The 17809-nt window shown below is 37.3% G+C and overlaps 1 protein-coding gene across 4 annotated transcripts in view; it reads right to left on the bottom strand.

The window, feature by feature from the left end:
• The window catches only part of ATRNL1 (attractin like 1), a 619481-nt gene that overhangs the window by 480925 nt on the left and 120747 nt on the right, over positions 1 to 17809 (bottom strand). For all 4 annotated transcript variants that reach the window (XR_006415620.1, XM_044439583.1, XM_044439591.1 and 1 more), the window contains exons 12-13: positions 16525 to 16733; positions 10106 to 10224 (exon numbers count right to left, since the gene is read on the bottom strand). Coding sequence is in view for 3 of the 4 variants with exons in the window: in XM_044439583.1 (XP_044295518.1) it covers positions 10106 to 10224; positions 16525 to 16733 (328 nt within the window). In the remaining variant the exon portion in view is untranslated. The remainder of the gene's footprint in view (positions 1 to 10105; positions 10225 to 16524; positions 16734 to 17809) is intronic.

Here is a 17809-nt window from a genome sequence, read left to right as displayed (position 1 = left end):
TTTTAAACACAATTGTTGTAATATGTAGTCAAGGGAGAAAGCAGGTGTACCATCCACATAAATGTAGATAAATTTACCTGCTTTTAGTTATTTTCATATGCTTTAAAGTACCACCAAATAATCAGAATGTTGTATACTTACATTTTTATTTGAATGTATAAAGATACATTGGAGTTTTATCAAATAGACAAAATGTATATGTGCATTTTTCTATAGAAGATAATCTACATATATGAAACATGTATTTATTTAAGACTTTTATATGCCGTCCCTTATGCATGGCATCTCAGGACGACTTACACAGGGCAATAATAAAACATTTTTCATTTGACTTTATTCATGTTGCTCCCTCCTTCCCTTCTGCAATTTCTCCTTCTATTCAGTCACCAGTTACTGGAAACACGCTACCTTAATATTATGGTTTGAAGTTGGTTTGTTTCCTTTAACTAGTTAATTATGAACCATAGTTTGGCAGGGCTCGGATAAAACAGCTGGCTACAGTTAATGTAAAGCGCCCAAACATCTTGTGGACATGCTGAAGAAGCGATAGCATATTATGCCTCCTTCTCATCCAAATTACCCCAGCCTCAGCTATGTTGGCATCTGCCTTGTATGCATATGACTGTGTTCAACTATTGCTGAAAGCTGTGTTCCACATTACATGGAGAAACGGGGAATTGCACTGATGCATGTAGTTTAATGTGATGATCAGCAGCTTCCCATTCTGTAATAATCTTAAATAGGGCATTTTTAAAGAAACTTTGAAGCTAAAACAAAAATAAAAACTAACTACAGGAGAGAAAATCTGCATGTTTCAGAAAGCTGGAATAAACTCTGCAATGTATCTATAAATCAGAAACTTCTAATGTTAAATTTTCCTTTAGCAGATCCTTTACTGAGATTATCTTTTGAGGCAGGTTTCTCAATTCAGTTTTCTCCTCCTTCCAAGTAGATCAGTCTTTATTATGCTACAGCCTGGTATGAAGCTGGTTTTGTGGTACAAAAGAAGAGATCAGAAACACAGGACAAAAGCTAAGTTAGAATATTGGTCATTAGGGAAATTCAATGTAATGCTACAAAATTGATTCCAAACTGACTCCACCTCCAGGGTGGATCAGGCTGCTTACAAGACAATAGCCTGGAACCTCTGACATTGGTCCCCCATTTTAAGTTTATGATGCATGATATGAGTAATGATGTTAAGTCTGATCACCCATCTCAGTTTGTTCCCCAGAATTCCATCACCTTAACTAGAAACTGTCTGGTTCTCATTTCCAACCCCACCTCTTCTTTCACTTTTGAATCAGAATCTGCATAAAAAACATTTGAGGGCTGTATTATGGGAAGAGGGGGGTCAATCATTACAGCCTTACAGTATGTCCCAATATCCTGAGGTACTCCTAACTGGGCCTAGAGATAGGCAGAGGCTAGACTGGAACTCACTTCTAAAGGAGGCCTATCCTACCTTTTAATCAGTACCCTCCTGAAAGCTGGTAAAACCATTCCTTTTTAGGAAGGCATTCAATATGCAATACTAAGTTGTTTTAATTGGTCTGTTTAAAAAAAACAATATTTTGATTGCTACATTGTTATGCTTTACAGGTATATATGTTTTATGTTGGTTTATTAATTTAAATTATGTTTTAGTTGCCAAATTACTGCCTTCTGTTGTAAGCTTCCTAAACTCATTTGCGATAAAGAAATTATTGTTTTAAAATAAAATAAAATAAGCAATAGCCAGAGTCCATCTATGCTTTTAAAGATAATGTTATATGTTGCTTTTTCAGGTTTGATAAATATCAAGATCCTCACATGTAAACTTGTGTGTCCATCTCTTTTAAATACATGGATGTGAACATCAAGGAAAGGTACAGGTTCCGTTTTTCCAAATGTTGTAATGAAACATGCATCAAATTTTATGCCTTCACACTTAGTGAAAGGTTAGCACAGTTTGCTCTCGGGCATCCATACCAGAATGCAAGCTATAAAAGTGAAAATCACCACCCAAGAGGAAGGCAAGAAAGACCATACAGAACAGAATGCTTGATGTCCAAGGAACAGCTCATGGGGAGACGATATGATGGCAGTTGCGAGTGGGGAGCTACTATAGAATTATGTCCATATATATAAAATAAATAAAAACCAGTTAACTATATAAATGGACGAATGAAGTGTAGGAAATCTTTCCATTGCAGAGGTCTGGAATAAGTAAGCTATGCACACTCTTTCTCTCTGCTTCAAAATATTTGATTTCCCAATACACATCATTTAATGGACAAATACCCTGTGCAAGAACAGCACAGTGCTGGTAGATTGACCTCATACTGATAATTAGAAACTGCCAAATTCTCAGATAAAAATGTACGTTTTTTTTAAATTCAAGTACAGAAAATCACTTAATTATCAATGAAATGACTCAACAATGTTCTAAACTCTTACTGAGCAATGTAGATATATTGGTAAAGACCATGAAAGAAACACATTACTCTCAGTCTTAGCAGAAAAACATGTGCAAGATAATCAGGTGCAAACTTGAAAAAACATGTGGTGTTATAAGAATGCTACATAGCTATATATGTAACAAATTAGCCAGAACAAAATGTTACAAAGAGACAGAAGGTAAGCTTGCAAAATGTGCACAGATGAATTTTAGAGAACCTTTATACTTATTTGCATTTAGTTTGGCTCAGTCATTATACATTATTGACAATGCTGCTTGAGAGGTACATTACAATGAATTTTAAATTGCAAGTAAGCACCATCTGCTCACTTAACACTCCCCACCTAATACTGCTTGTTAACATGTCATTATCACAATGTCAAATCCCGAAAAGTTCAGGCTGCTTTTGAAAATTAATCCATATGTTAGTAAGCACTGCTCAATGAAGAAACATATTTAGCAAAAATAAAACAAAACAAAACCCTGTTTTACCAGTTCTTCACAATTTAACATTGAAAAGCTATTTAATAACATTTAAAGGAACGTCAAAATATTCTCCATATTGTCTTGCATATTCCCCTACTCCCAACCCTTATTTCCTTTAAATCCAATTTACACATTCCTTTCTCATAAAATCTCAGTAGCCTAGTGCAAATGCAAATCCAATAGGTAATTCTTGTTAACACTAAAGCTTTAGCCAGAAACAAATGAATTAAATTCAAAACTAAGATAGTACATCTGTTGCACAAGTTTTCTTACAGTTTTAAGAGATTCAAAATGCCTAAATGAAAGAGCATGAATAAACTCTCTTTTTCAATTAGCTTCAGTTATGTTATGTAGTGCTAAGATATCTTCCATGAAGACCTCACTTATCAAGAGTTGCATATTGCTTGATGGAAAGCAATTAAACATGATACATAAAAGTTATGTTTGGCAGCATTTCCCAACAATGTGTCCTCCAGGTGTTTTTAGACTGCAATTCCCATCATTGCTAGGTATTGCTCATGCTGACTTAAGTGATAGAAACTGAAGTACAAAACATATAGAAACGGGAGGGATAATCTGGGGACTAGTAGTATCAATAGAAAGAGCAGAATCAAATACTATATGCAATTCAAACCCCCTGCTGAAATATCTGCCATGTGTAGGGCACTTTCCCCAACAAGAATTCTGGGGTTGCACTTCAAGTTAACCTCAAAGCCACTGCTGGTATATAGTGTCAGTTTACTGAACCTAAGTTAGAATTAGATGGCAGTAGCTTCTCTTATATTTTCATTTTGATTAAGCTTTAATCATACTTTTTCTCTCTTTCAAATCCTCTGGTGCCTTCCCTGTTCTCCATGACTTATCAAAAATAATTGCTAGTGGTTCAGTATGTTCATTAGTTAATTCCCTTAAGATCTAGAAAAGCATATACAATGGCCCAACTGATTTAAGTAGTTCAAGGTTTGTTTTGTTTGTGCCAGTTTTCTAGATATTTTAAGCACTCCCCTGCTTCTTATCAACGCTACAAATGACATTTGTTTTCTGCCAAGTTTCTGTGAATACTTGTGTTTGCTTATTAAAAGTTCAATTATAATTCTAAGACACCTAAACAGCTACATATCTCCCCAACATGCCTACCAATGTTTTTTCTCTCATACTTGTTTTTTTCCCTCCTAGGTTTTTGTCTCAAAGCAGGCCTTCTTCAGATGATCATTTTTCAGCTAAATATGATTACATATGGTTGAGCCTTGTGTCTAAGCATGAAAATCCTTCTCTCTTATCTCCTTTGCATGCCAGAATTACACTTCTTGGTCTTCAACAAACCATAAGTTTTTGCTTATGTTCCCATTTCATCTAACACAGACACCATAGATTTCAGATTCAGAAGAAGCTGGAATTGCTACAAACTGTGGTATAAGGTTATACCTGGTTCTTACCCTGTAATCATGGTTCGATACAATGGCAACCTATGACTACTTGAAGACTCCCAGTTTTAAACATAGCATGCTGAGAAGGTGTAAAGGTTTGCATCCAAGCAGAAGTTTTATTCATCTTTCTGCTTAATAAGCCAAGGTCTATTAGCCTTTTAACTACTCTTCTGTTCTCACTGAGAGAAATTAACTGGGAAGGTTAATCGCTACACCTGCATTTTATACCCTTGCACTCCGAATGGATTCCTGGTCTATTCCTTCACATGTTGCTTTCATCTACAGAGAGTTTAGAGTCGCTTTCTGTAGAGAAAGACGCCTAGAGAATGATTCAGATCCTTGTAGAGAAAGAAGCCTAGCGATGGATTCAGATCCTTGATCTTCATTGCAAGGGGGAAATAATTCTTTGCAAAGACATTAACATAGTAACACATACTAACCCAGTTCGCACAACTGAGGGCATTGTGTTGTGCCATGTACAGGCTGCCTTTGCGACTATTCTGGCTGCAACAAGCTGTCACTGCAACTTATCAGGACATGCAAACCCAGGCAGACTGGTGTGTTGCTATGGATAACAAGCTACACAGGACCCATGGGGTGCAGTGGAGTTTATTTAAGCCATGAGGAGCACCACCAATCATGCAGCTTGACTAACTGCTTCGGTTACAAAAATGTGATGAACAAATCATTTGCATTGGAGCCTGTAGCTCCTGTTTTTCCCTAGGTTCTACTATAACACGGGAACTGGGACTCATACATTTTATTCTTCATTAAGCTAGTAATTTCCACTTCTCTTACATGAGAAAATAGCTCAGGAAAATTGTACCTTTTTAAAGACATAAAGCGGCTCTCAAGGCAATAGTTCTATCATCCCTATTGCTTGCCTATATTCATGTGAGCACATAGTGAAAGCTTACTTCAAGTCAAAGGACATCAGTGCATTTGTCTGTCAAAACAGGTGCTTACTGTGTGAATCCACACCAAGCCTCATACTATGTGGAGGATTCCTGGAAAAGGTTTTCTATTGATATTTAACAAAAGCTGATCTTACAGGTCTTTGATAAAACTAATTGTATGACTAAGTACAGTATAAGGACAATAACTGTATAACAATTATTTTAACTTTATGTTCCACTTAGGAATCAGCACATACACTTCAGAGAAAGATCACACTTAGATGTTCTGACTCCAAGTCCCACAATAATTCTGTACAACACTCAGTCAAATAAAAATCCATTACATACTACAATCCCTTGAACCCATTCTGTTGTGTTAGAGAAAGAAGTTATTTCTGATATACAGTATGAATTAATATGCCATTTGTTAAAAGCAGCTAAATTTTAACTGGCTTCACACTGAAAACGCTTTGAGATTCCTCATATTTAAAGATGACTGGACATACTGGTTGGAATACTTATATAGGAAAAACAATCATGCTAACACAAGTATTTCTCCGGAAAATTATTCTCATAGAATTTTAATATATTGTGTGTTGTACCTTTGCTTATTTATGTATTTATTACCTTTATATACCCATAACCCATGGACTCTCTGAGTATATTACACTATATATACATTTACAGAATCTTATACTGTATGATCTCTGTTGACTCTGAAAGAAAACATTTAAATGAAAATTGATGATCGTGTTTTAATGAGAGCTTACTGCAATGTTGGTTAATGAAAGATTGGTTCATTTATTGCTCTTCTAAGTATTCAAAGTAATGTTTTATACAAAACAAGAATCTGAAATTCAAGTATGACTCTATAGAGTAGATATGTAAAATAATGTGTTTTTACTTTAACCTTCTCAACTAAATTTATTTAAGTGATGAAAGTTATTAAAGTCACTAGGAACTGCAAATGAGAAGGAAGTGCATATTGTACATCTCAGAATTTCTTGTAATTTTGTAGTAATATATTCATCGTGCCCCTGTATTAATATGTCTTTTTATCTCTAGGCATATGGAAATCCTTTGAATTTGTCCCTGCCTTGAATTTTGCCATCTCCACTGGCAAAATGGCTACCATAATGTCAGAAGCACACAATGAATAACGAACTAAGATTTTTTTGTTTATAAATACCAACACACACAATATTTTGCCTATTGTCAGAAGTTAATTTTTTGATTATAGATTCATAAATTTGGAAGGTCCCCAAGAGCCATCAGGTCCAACCACCTGCAGGACTCAAGTCACCCATCCAGTTTTCAACCCAATCCAAACCTGCCTAGCTTCCAAGATCAGGCAAGATCAAGGAGACCCACCCAGTCCCAATGGCAGTACCACCTCAAGTACAGAGAGTATGCTGTTTGTAGAACATCTGTGTTCACCCAGTCTCATGTAGGTAACGGGACAGATCCGGGCCTTTTTTCTGAATGCAAAAGACTACATGCTACAAATAATGAGAAATGGTGTGTTTTAGCATGTTTCCTGCAATTTAGCCCAGTTTGAAATTTCACCGTTTGCAGTAAACATAATACATGATGTAGGAAAAGTCCAAAGTATAATTCTGTTCATTATCCAGCTATGTATGCCTAACATGCCTTGGAGATAGGCCTTATATGATATATTACATGTATGGTAATATTCTTGCTTTAGTCCTAAGTAAAGACTGTAAGAAAAATCACACAATCCAGTATTAGGAACTTTCTTTTGAAAATTCATTGCATTCAGGCAGCTTTTCTAATATGTGTTTGCTGTTAAACAGAAATATTTATCTTAGCTATAAATGTTTTTATCAACTCTGAAATACACCTACAGCATTCTGATGTGCTTCTGAGGGTCTGCCTTATCGCAAGTAATTTTACTCTTCTGTCAAAAGCGCTACTGTATGCCACCGATAACACATAAGTAAAGTCAATCACTTTGATAATAATCTCCATGTTTCTTCTCAAGGGAGCATGTATCAGGGTGGTTAGAAGTGGGGGTAAAGGTGGATTTTATTTTTAAATGCAGGAAAGTAAATAAGGAGCTGAAATCTTTTCTAATGCACATACTACAGAAAATATATGAAGTCATGAAGAACATATCAAAACAAAACCATTTACATTAATATGAGCAACCATCAGTGTAAGAACCTGCATTATCTTAAAATCAGTCATAAATATAATTAACCAGAATATCAGTTTGGATGCAATTTGCAGAGTAGATTGTTTGGCTCACCTTGGTCAAATATCTACACAGAACTATACAAAAAGTGTGTCCCTCTTAGTTCAATTGGACCTCTCAGTGGCTCTATTCTATCAATACAAAAGGGACTTGATGAAGAATCTTCCCCAGGACTGCTTCCTAACTTTGGAAGTTCTTGCCAAGGGGCACCAGGCTAGCTTCACCTCTGTTATTCTTATACTAGCAGATTTTGTTTAAACTTTTGGCATTCAAGCACAAATGAAGATTTATTCATGCACAGAAGTCAAAGCTGCAAGGAAAGCCTTCTTCCTGGAAAATAGGTGCAGAGAGACACTGTCTTGAATGGCTTGGCAGTCAAAGTCTGAAAAATAATAAATTGAAATCCATTCCTGAACTGGACTTTGATCTGGAGAAGAGAAGCTCAAACACCACTAAGGAACCACTCAAGCAGGGGATCTAAGAACCCTGATACACCTTCCACAGGCAGGTCAGAATTATAAATTGCAGCTAAATAAACTGTCATGGAGAAAGAAGATTAAAAATTATTTTCATACAGAAAGAAAAAGAAATTGAGAACATGGTACAGTGGCCAACAAATCTGACGTCAACAGTACTGCAATGTGTGGCCATACAACTTAGAGGTTATGTAAGAATTTACACATCTGAGATCTTGAATCATCCATCAAGTCCACCATCTCATTTCTGGACAATGAAATAATGGGAATAAAACGCAACATGATCCTGTTGTTCCACAGCAGGTTCAATCAACTCTTTTGAAAGCGGGGTTTTCACGTCAGCAAACTGCTGAAGTAAATCTGATGATGCTAGTCATGGGAAGCTCAACATATTCAATTCTGTAACCCTGAATAATGGAAAAGATGCAGGCATGGAGACATATTATCTGTCTTCAAGCCTGGGAACAATGGAGCCAAATAGGCAGAGATGGGCTGACAGGCAGAAAGATGAAATTGAGAACTGAGGCAGTCAAAAAATATTTTTTGGCAGTATCTTGATACCTTCCTTCACATCACAGTCATGCTACATGAGATGTCATTTGCAGATGAAATAAATGTGTTATTTCACTTAAGAAAAATTTGCAAGTTCATATTTGTCTCCAGGAAACAGACAAACCCTATTTCAAAAAACCCTCTTGGTCAAAAAGAAGCCGTACCTGATCCCAAAGGAAAAGCTAGTAGCTGCATCACTCATAAGCTGAGTGCAGCAAAAGATGCTATGCCACATCATGTCCAAACATGCAACTTTCTTGTCCACAGGGAAACAATGGACTTTCTGTGATTTCCTGAACTCTAACAGAATTTGGTGGATAATGATCAAATTCCCCACATGCATATTCAGCATTTTATACATTTGCTTCATATACTTTTATGTGGGACAAAAAGAAGAAGAAGAGGCCCTTTCAAGGCTAAATGGCTTATAATAAAGCAAGAAACATCAGCTTTGCTTCTGAAAAAGAGATTTCCAACTGTACAGCATGAAATGCAAGATCTTGCACGTGAACCACCAGTTGATGGGTTCTAGACCCAAGGATTGAGCCAAATAGAGTACTTCTTTCTGAGAAAGGTTCTATCTCTGGCCAGGAATTTCTTCCTTGGGGTTCTCCAGTAATGGTGCCTACTGAATGCTGAAAACTAAGGGGGTGGTTTGTTGTTGTTGTTGTTAAAAGGACATACCTACCACTTGGTTTTTAGGCATCTAGCAGACAGGAGCACTGAAAAGCCTTGAGGAAGGAAATCCTGGCTAAGTCCTTGGACAGGATGTGCAGAAAGCACAAGCCACTGGGGAGGCTGCAAAGTGCAGCAGAACAGGACTTAGGCTGAAGAAATGTACATGGACACAAACCCCAACCAACTTGTTACAGTAGGGTAATCCCATAAGCTCTGCAACCGAAGAAATTTCTCATCACTTCTCTCAAGTATTATGTATTTTGCCCACACACGCACACACAGACAACAAATGGGTGAAATAGACAAATTCAGCATAGCACTACACACACACACACACACACACACACACACACACTTATCGCCCAGGAGCTTTGTCACAAATTATTTCTGTAAATGTAATCACCAATTGGTGTACATTATATGAAACCATACTTGTTGAACATTATGGATATATTCACAGTGAGCAATTTATGATGAACTTTTATTATACTCTTCTTCTGAGAGTGATATATTCTTTGATATTCTCAGCTTTGCTATTTGTCATGGTCTAGCATGTCAGAGGAGGAGCAGCAGGACGAGGAGGAGGAGGAGAGGTAGCCTAAAGGCTTTCTTTGATGCTAACTCACAATTCACAAGTGGTTGGATAAGAAGAACATTTCAGAGAACCTTAGATTATTGTGATTGCTTCCTAAGGCTTAAGCTATTTGTTTGATTGGCAAAGAAAATTAGAAAAAAACGTGGTTCTATGAATTTCATTATTTTTCTTTCCAATTATATTAAACGTGTTTGCAATTAATTTATGAAGAATTCAATTTCATATGTATTTCAAACATCAGATTATAATGCGACATTTACATTTGACAGCACCAAAGAGCTAGCTAATGGTTACAAAGCAGTGTCATTATCAAAACCAGCACATGCTCATAAATACTAACCACACTGCAGTTACTGTTTGCTGAAATGCACTTCTTGTCATCACACCATTGACAGCCATTTGTATTGGCAGTGCAGCTGGCACAGTCTGCATATCTGTAACATCTGTCATCTGCTGCAGCTATAACACAAATGAAAGACAAAGCAAAGCATCAAGATGAGAGACAAAGGATGTCATGCTTTTAATTCACACAGTTTTAACAGCTGCTAGGAAAAATACCCAGCACTCATTCACTGTAAATATGACCTTCAGTTCAAGATAAAAATGTCTTAACATAAAGCTAAACATAGTACCTATATTTTAGTTATGCCAAACTAAAAATCCTGTATCCAGTATTACAAATCCTGGAAACTATGGACAGTGCAAAAACAAGGGGAAGAACCTTCTCACCTGTGGAATCAGTTCCCCAGGGAAATATGCCTGGCACTAAAACTATATACATTCTGGCGCCAGGCTAAAACTTATTTCTTTGCAGCTTATAGTTAGCCAGACTAAAGGACAATCACAGAAGTTGCCAATTTGTTGGAAATGAAAAAGGCAATTGTTTGTTGTGCATGTTGTGCAACAGGGTGATACCAACTCTTTGGATGAGAATGATGAAGCCTGGCAAGGGAGGCCTGCAGACATAAAAATGACTTATCTAAAGGACGCAGTCTCCAGGTGTTCAGGCAGACTCTGAGAACCAATCAGGTCCAGAAATGCCAGGACGGGGCATCAGATCCATGGTCATCTTTGACACCATGACACAGCACTAGGAGAGAAGATCTAGCCAACTAGATAACCTACATATGGCTAGGAGACTAGCCCATCTCCAGAGGGACACTCCCAGAGAGGCAGTGTCCAGGGTTACTCAAAAGGAGGGTTCTTGGAAATAATTTCTAGTTTGGGTTCAACAAATCACTTTGTGCATCCTCAGAGACTCTTTTTTGGCTGGCTATATCTTGTTGGATTTACAGTGGGAATAAAGAACTTTTACAAATAAGTGTCTGTTGCTTGAAACCGAGCTCTCAACACAGAAGGGTCAAGTATTAAATAGCTCTTTTGCACTGGTGATCAACTGCTCTAGAAATAGCAAAGTAGCCCAGTGAAAAAACATACGGACGAACCCTATAACTAACTCCACATTATTAAATAAGTAAACTAAATTGATTATTTCTAGTAAACAGATTTTTGCAAGTCTATCATCAGCCATATACAAAAACCTAACCATATAAGTTAAGTGTAGATGGTCCTTAAATTTCAATAGAAGCATTCTAGTCTTTAGTCCTCAGAACTATTGCAGGTCTGGATGCAGTACTTCCAAGTATGGTATATTAACTATTATCATAGCTTGATATTTACAAATTAACAAGCTAACCACCAAATTTCTGACCATTCATAACTTACAGGTAATACAGGTAGAAGTAAGTAGCAAAGAAGTAGATGTAAGTTAGAAAGAAGAAGCAGAAAATGGGGGAGGATCCTTCTATCCATATCCTAAGAGCATTCCATTGTGGAATCCTAGCTTTCATTTATTCATACTGATAAAACAGAACTGGACTATGGGGGCTACCTTGCTCCTTCCAGAACCCTGTGGACTGTCATCCTGGTGATGCAATGCTAGCAAGAAGAATAAGTAGTATCCTGCTGAATTTTGGCAGCAAAACTGCTATGGAAGCTTAAACTCAAGAAGCAAGTGAAATATATATTATTTTTAACCCATGTAGTTGTTTACTGCCAAAATACATTGGCAAGGCACTAATTTTTCCTACCCATTCCTGCTAGCATGGAAACAGCGGAGGCCATACCAGAGGATAAGGAGGGGTGTACATAGTCCATGTGCGATGAGTTAGCCACCACTAAACAGAAGAAAGTTATTATTACTAATAATCAAATTCAGGACTTAAAAACTCTAGGACTTTAAAAAACATTGTGCATTACTTTTGTATAAATAAATGAAACCAAAACCACTCACATGAGCTATATGCACAAAATACTGTTAACTTTGTTGACTACTATTTTCTACTGTTTGTTTGTTAATTGGTAAAAGATTTAGAAGTTTGATGTTCCAATAGCTAAGGAGTTTTTCTACATACATCATCCTATCCCTGTGTTAAGATCATAAGAATAGATCTCTCCATATTCCATCTACTCGTGTAAAATAAGTAAGCCTATCACTGACAAAAGAGAGGTGTTCTCTTTGGTTGTACACTGTTGAATCATTTCCCAGAGCATGAAAATCTTGCAGCAATGCTTTTCAATGCTAGGTTAAAACCTTCTAATATAGCCAATTATTTTAAAGCTGTTTCTGTTTAGCAGGTTGAAATGGGGTGAAGCTTCTCAATTTTACTTCTATGCTTAGATTTCATATTCTTTTTATTGTTATTATTGCATGATTTTTGTCTATACTGCACTGAAATCTTTTAGATGAAATTTTGGTCTATATTTTTTAAAGCAAAGACCTGAATATAATAATAATAATTTAATCTGGGGGTACATGCATTCCTGAAGGGACTAAAAATCATCACCACTATTTAAGCTTTAAAAAGGAACATAAACTATGCTATTTGGTTAGATCCAGACTAAGTTCATCAGACTTAGATACCACCAAAATAATGGGAAATGTTGAATATGACAAATATAAACCCATTGGTTTAAATGAGAATGAGGCATAATAAACAGGCTACATTCCTATACATACTTATCTAATAATTTGTCCCACTGAACTCAATGTGACATATCCTGAGCAGAAATGCATACAATTGCACCGCTAATCTAGATCTAACACCTTATTGTCAATGCAGATCCCTGGTCATTATTCTGGCCAAATTGGGATAACAATTCAACAACTGAGAAAAGATTTTATCAATCAATAATAACAAGAAACACCCTCCAAACCAAAAAGGATGGGGCATTCAAGTGTCATCTGTTCATATCCCACTGCCAGACTTAAGTTTATGCAATTGGTCAATACAGCAGATCCTTTCTTGTCACCACTGGTAAACAAAGGTAGCATCTGTTCTATGAATCTGTTCAACTATACTGTACCTTTAAAAATCCAAATAGTATAGACGTAAAATACTACCATGTTTCAGCAACAAATTGGAAAATGAATTCCTATTCTATAAGATTCTCTTCCTGCTGTATTCCAAAAATAAATGAAGGCACTATGTCACTATAGCTCCCCATAAAAAGGTATGGTAGCTATTATCATTAAAACCCTACCCTAGCATAGGACAGAGTGCCCAACGTAATTATGCTTGGGTACTAACCTCTCTTAGGTGGCTAACGCTATGTTAATGATGACAGAATGGTCTATTATGAGTGTGGTCTAAGACCCTATTGTTTTTGATTGGTGCATATCCAATACAATATTCTGAACAGAAAAGGGTCAATCAAAATTTCAGGCTGACAAGTTCACTCCATTCTGCCCACACACATATTCTATTAATATGATAAAGATGGAGGAGGAGGAGATAATGATGACTGTAGGTTCCAATGAGTTTCTACAAGGGTTTTTGTTTTGTTGTTGTTTTTTAAGATAGCTTTTGCTCCCTTGTCGTTTGCTCCAAGGAGATCTAATGCAACATAATTTTATTGATCACTTCTGACATGAAGCTGACCTTATGACAAAGCTAAATATGGTATATATTAAGATTACATAGATAGTATTTTACTAAGTTATGGCATGGAAGAGTCACTTCTAATTTTAATTTAACCTAGGACCTACCTTATTTCAGGCTTCACACACAACGGAATTGACTAAAGCTATTAATTTCAACCTTTCCTTAGTATTAGCTTTACTACAATATCTAAGAAAGCAGAAAACACACTCTGACAGTCACTTAGAAGTAATCAGGAAAGGGCTAAAACTGCCCATATGTCTGCTTCCGTTTCTAGACTGACTAGGGCAGTTTTGTTGATACAGAAATGTAGTAAATATAACAAACACCCAGAACTGTGGGAGGTTGGAAGTTCAGACTAGCCTTTTAATAAAAATGGTATTTTGAAAATTTCTAAAATCGTTATGGTGATTTTACAGCCATGTAATTCACTTTGACAACACAGTTATCAGCTATAGGAACAGCCCCATTCACATCAAAAGGCTGATCAAAACAGGTTCTCTCAGTAGTATAGGGACTATCCCAAGAGATCTATATGTGTGGGTTTGAATCATGCTGAAGGAAGACCAGTGCTTGGGTCAAAATAAAACGAATCTGTATTCATAGCAACATTTAATTTAACACTGGCCTTGTCCAAGCTCAAATAGAAGCAATCATTTTAATCATTTACCAAAGAAAACTATCAGACAGGTCATGAAAGAGTATTAAGTGGCTGCTGCAGGAAAAAAAAAAGACACATGCCCAAACCAAATTTATGTCAAAATTCAACTACTGCCACCACCTCCTTCTTCACTCATGTCATCATATACTCCTATATTAGAAATGCTTTATTACATTCTGATTTCTTGACACATCCATTTCAAACTTGTCTCCTTATCACAAAGACCATGATAGCCTTTCTGTATGCTTTGCCACATTCTTTCCTTGCTCTTTTACTTTTCAAAGTCCTTTCATTTTACTTCACCTTTTAGGCTAACATTCCTATCTCATCCTTTTCCCTGTTATTTGTGAGGTTCTCAATAACTAAAGAAATGTTTTTGTTCTCGTTCAAGAGGTATTTTCTTGTGCCCTGAAGAAGCCCTTACAATATGTCATTCCAACTCATAGCTCTTCTCAAATATACTGCTAGTTTACCAATTACATATACATTACACTGTTCCCCCAGCAACACTTGCTTTTATATCTTTTTACCCATTAAAAAGTACATGCGTCTTAGTAATATAAATATTGATATCAACAGCATTAATAATTCTTGATGTATTTACAGATATAACAGCACTAATTTTCATATCTGTGTTAGCGGAAGAACCATGGATGAACTAGATTTGTTGCAGTGGGAAGGTTATATTTAAGAAGAGAAATTAGACGGTGTTGAATGAAAAAGTACCAATAAATGGGAAAGTGGCAAGAGAAGGGGCAACAAAAGGGGACAATGTCTTCTCCTTACCGACGTGCTCCTTTTAGTTTTAAGTGTTTATCAAACACTTCTCAGTGTCCTCCATCTTTTCAACATTTGCCCAATTCTCCAACTAATCCAGAAAGAGAAATTATTGGATCCCTCCCTTTCTGTATCTTCCTTTCAGAGCACTTACTTCTGTGGTTACTGCAGTTTCCTGATCATTCTAAAACACAGGAAGGTTGCTCTACCTTAATGCTTGAGATGTAAAGGCGTGTGTGTGAGTTGCAAACCAGCAGGGACTGCTCCATTATTCCAAGTACACTAATTTCCCTTCCATTCACTGCTGTGCCTTTAACTTGGCACAAATTTCCATTTTATCTACCAGCCATTAAATTTCCAATTATTTCCCAGTCCAATACACACACATACATACACACACACACACACACACACTCTCAGGTTTTTTAACCCAAGCAAAGTCAGCAGTACCAGCAGAATGAGGTCCCATTCACTTTCATTCACTCATCTGCCTTCCTCCTTGTCAGTTCTTTTTTTCCCCTTTCTTCTTTTACTTTTTAAATAACTGTCAGGAAACTGCACTGACTGCAACAGTGAGTACTATGGAAAGGAACCTCAAAAAGAGAGGAAACCAATGTATATTTGCTCTGGAATAACTGGCAATTTGGGGAAGTGTTGAAATGAAGGAAAGTATTGAGAAGTGTGAGCTCAGTGCAAAAGAGGATTTGGCTGCAAAGTTTTATATTATGTCCCCACCTCATTTTGGTGCATCTTTCTTGCTGCTTTTTTCCCCTTCTTCAGTAGTGCTTTTCAATTGACAGCTTAGCACATGGGTCCTCAAACTACGGTCCTGGGCCCAGATTCGGCCCGCCTCAGAGGTTTTCAACACCCGCTGTCCACCATCCACCTCACCCCCCACGCGGGGAGGTGGCGGCTTGCCCACAAGTTCGTTTTGGACTCACTAGGAGAAAACGATCTCCAAGCGAGCAAGCCGCTGCATTGTGGTGCCCGCCCCTGCCTTGCCTTGCTTCCCCCACCGTGCCCGTGTGCCCCGCCCCCACCTCAGTGCCCACAGGCAAGCGTGCCCTGCCCCTGCTCCCATGCCGACCCGTGCACCCTGCCAGCACCACCTGTCCAGCCTGCGCCCAGCACCAGCACCTTTCAACTGGCCCCCTGGTGAAAAAGTTTGAGGACCCCTGGCTTAGCACCTGGCCCTGGATGGCTGTGCATCTATGCAGTTTCACCTGGTTGGTTTCCTTGTATGCTGAACTCCTGTGTAGGATTCATGCTCGCTAAGCATTCTGTACATATAGATCTTTGACAGCTTCTGCTAAATACGTTTACTTTAACATATATTATGAATCATTATAGATATGAAGAGTTAAGGGAAAATCCACTTACCTATTTTTCTAGGACACTTTTCCCCAAGAATGTTATTAGCATGTCCAGATTCCCATGACACACAGTGATTTTTGTTCCATAAACACCTTAAACCTGGTCCTGCAGCTTTACAGAGTTCTTCATCTCTGAATGCTTCACAGTTTGGAGGTTTGTACACAAGGATGTCATTCAACAGAATGCTTGAAAAGCCACCAAATATATACATAGACCTGTTGAGCAGAACAAAGTAATGTGGCATTTCTACAGGGGTACATGCCATTCAGATTCATGACCATTTCCATGCTTCTATTCCTCTCTATGCATGTCCGTGCATGTGTGCATGTGCATGTGTGTTCACAATTGCTTGGCCTAAACCAGTGTAGTACCTGAGGCTATTAAATGCATATTTAGATGAAGCAATCAGAACCTGGCAGGCATAAGCAGCCTAAAGTCCCAGTGAACTCCATAAAATAAATTTTAAGCAAGTACTTAGATTTTAAATTAAAATAAACACTGTTTCAAATACTTAACTTAGCTGGATTTTACTCATTTGATGTAATACAACAATATTATCCTTAATGATGCTTAAAATTGGATTATCACCATTCTTTCTTTTTGACAATACACTTAGTGTTCATGTATTTACTTATTTTCCATACCACCCGTAGACAAAAGGCTATCTGGGTGGTCCACAAACTTAATAAGAATGCATAACAAGAAGCAAAAACAATATACAACAATCAAACAATAAAGCAAAAGCCCCAAATAAAACAGTGACAAGAAGACCTCAGAAGGACCTCAGAAGATTACCTTAAGGCATCGGTAGGTACCTACAGGACTAGGTGTTCTTTCAGATAACCTGACCCCAAACAGTTTAGGCCTTTAAATGTTAACACTAACACTTTGATTCGGGCCTGGACTTCAATTGGCAACCAGTACAGCTGAAAGAGGACCAGCATGGTATGTTCTTGTGAGCCAAGTCTCCATCAATATCCTTGTTGCCCTATTTTTGAATCAACTGAATTCTCCAGACCTTTTCAAAGACAGCACATGGTTAACTGTGTTACCAGCACATGGTTAACTGTTGCTAGGCTCTGTCTCTCCAGATAGGGTCATAGTTGATATATCAGCCTAAGATGACACAATGCCACTGACTAAAATACTTGGGAATGTAAAAAGGTATTTCATTCACTTAAAGCTTCGCTGATCTGCCTATCTATTTGATATCCATACTAACAGAAAAAACAATTCAGCCATGCTTTCGCATGTAATTCATTGTTTTTACTTATCACAAACTATATCGTTC

This window comes from Varanus komodoensis, unplaced genomic scaffold (genome assembly GCF_004798865.1).
Source record: "Varanus komodoensis strain SLA01 unplaced genomic scaffold, ASM479886v1 scaffold1, whole genome shotgun sequence".
Taxonomy (NCBI): domain Eukaryota; kingdom Metazoa; phylum Chordata; class Lepidosauria; order Squamata; family Varanidae; genus Varanus; species Varanus komodoensis.
This window is presented reverse-complemented; position numbering and strand designations above follow the sequence as displayed.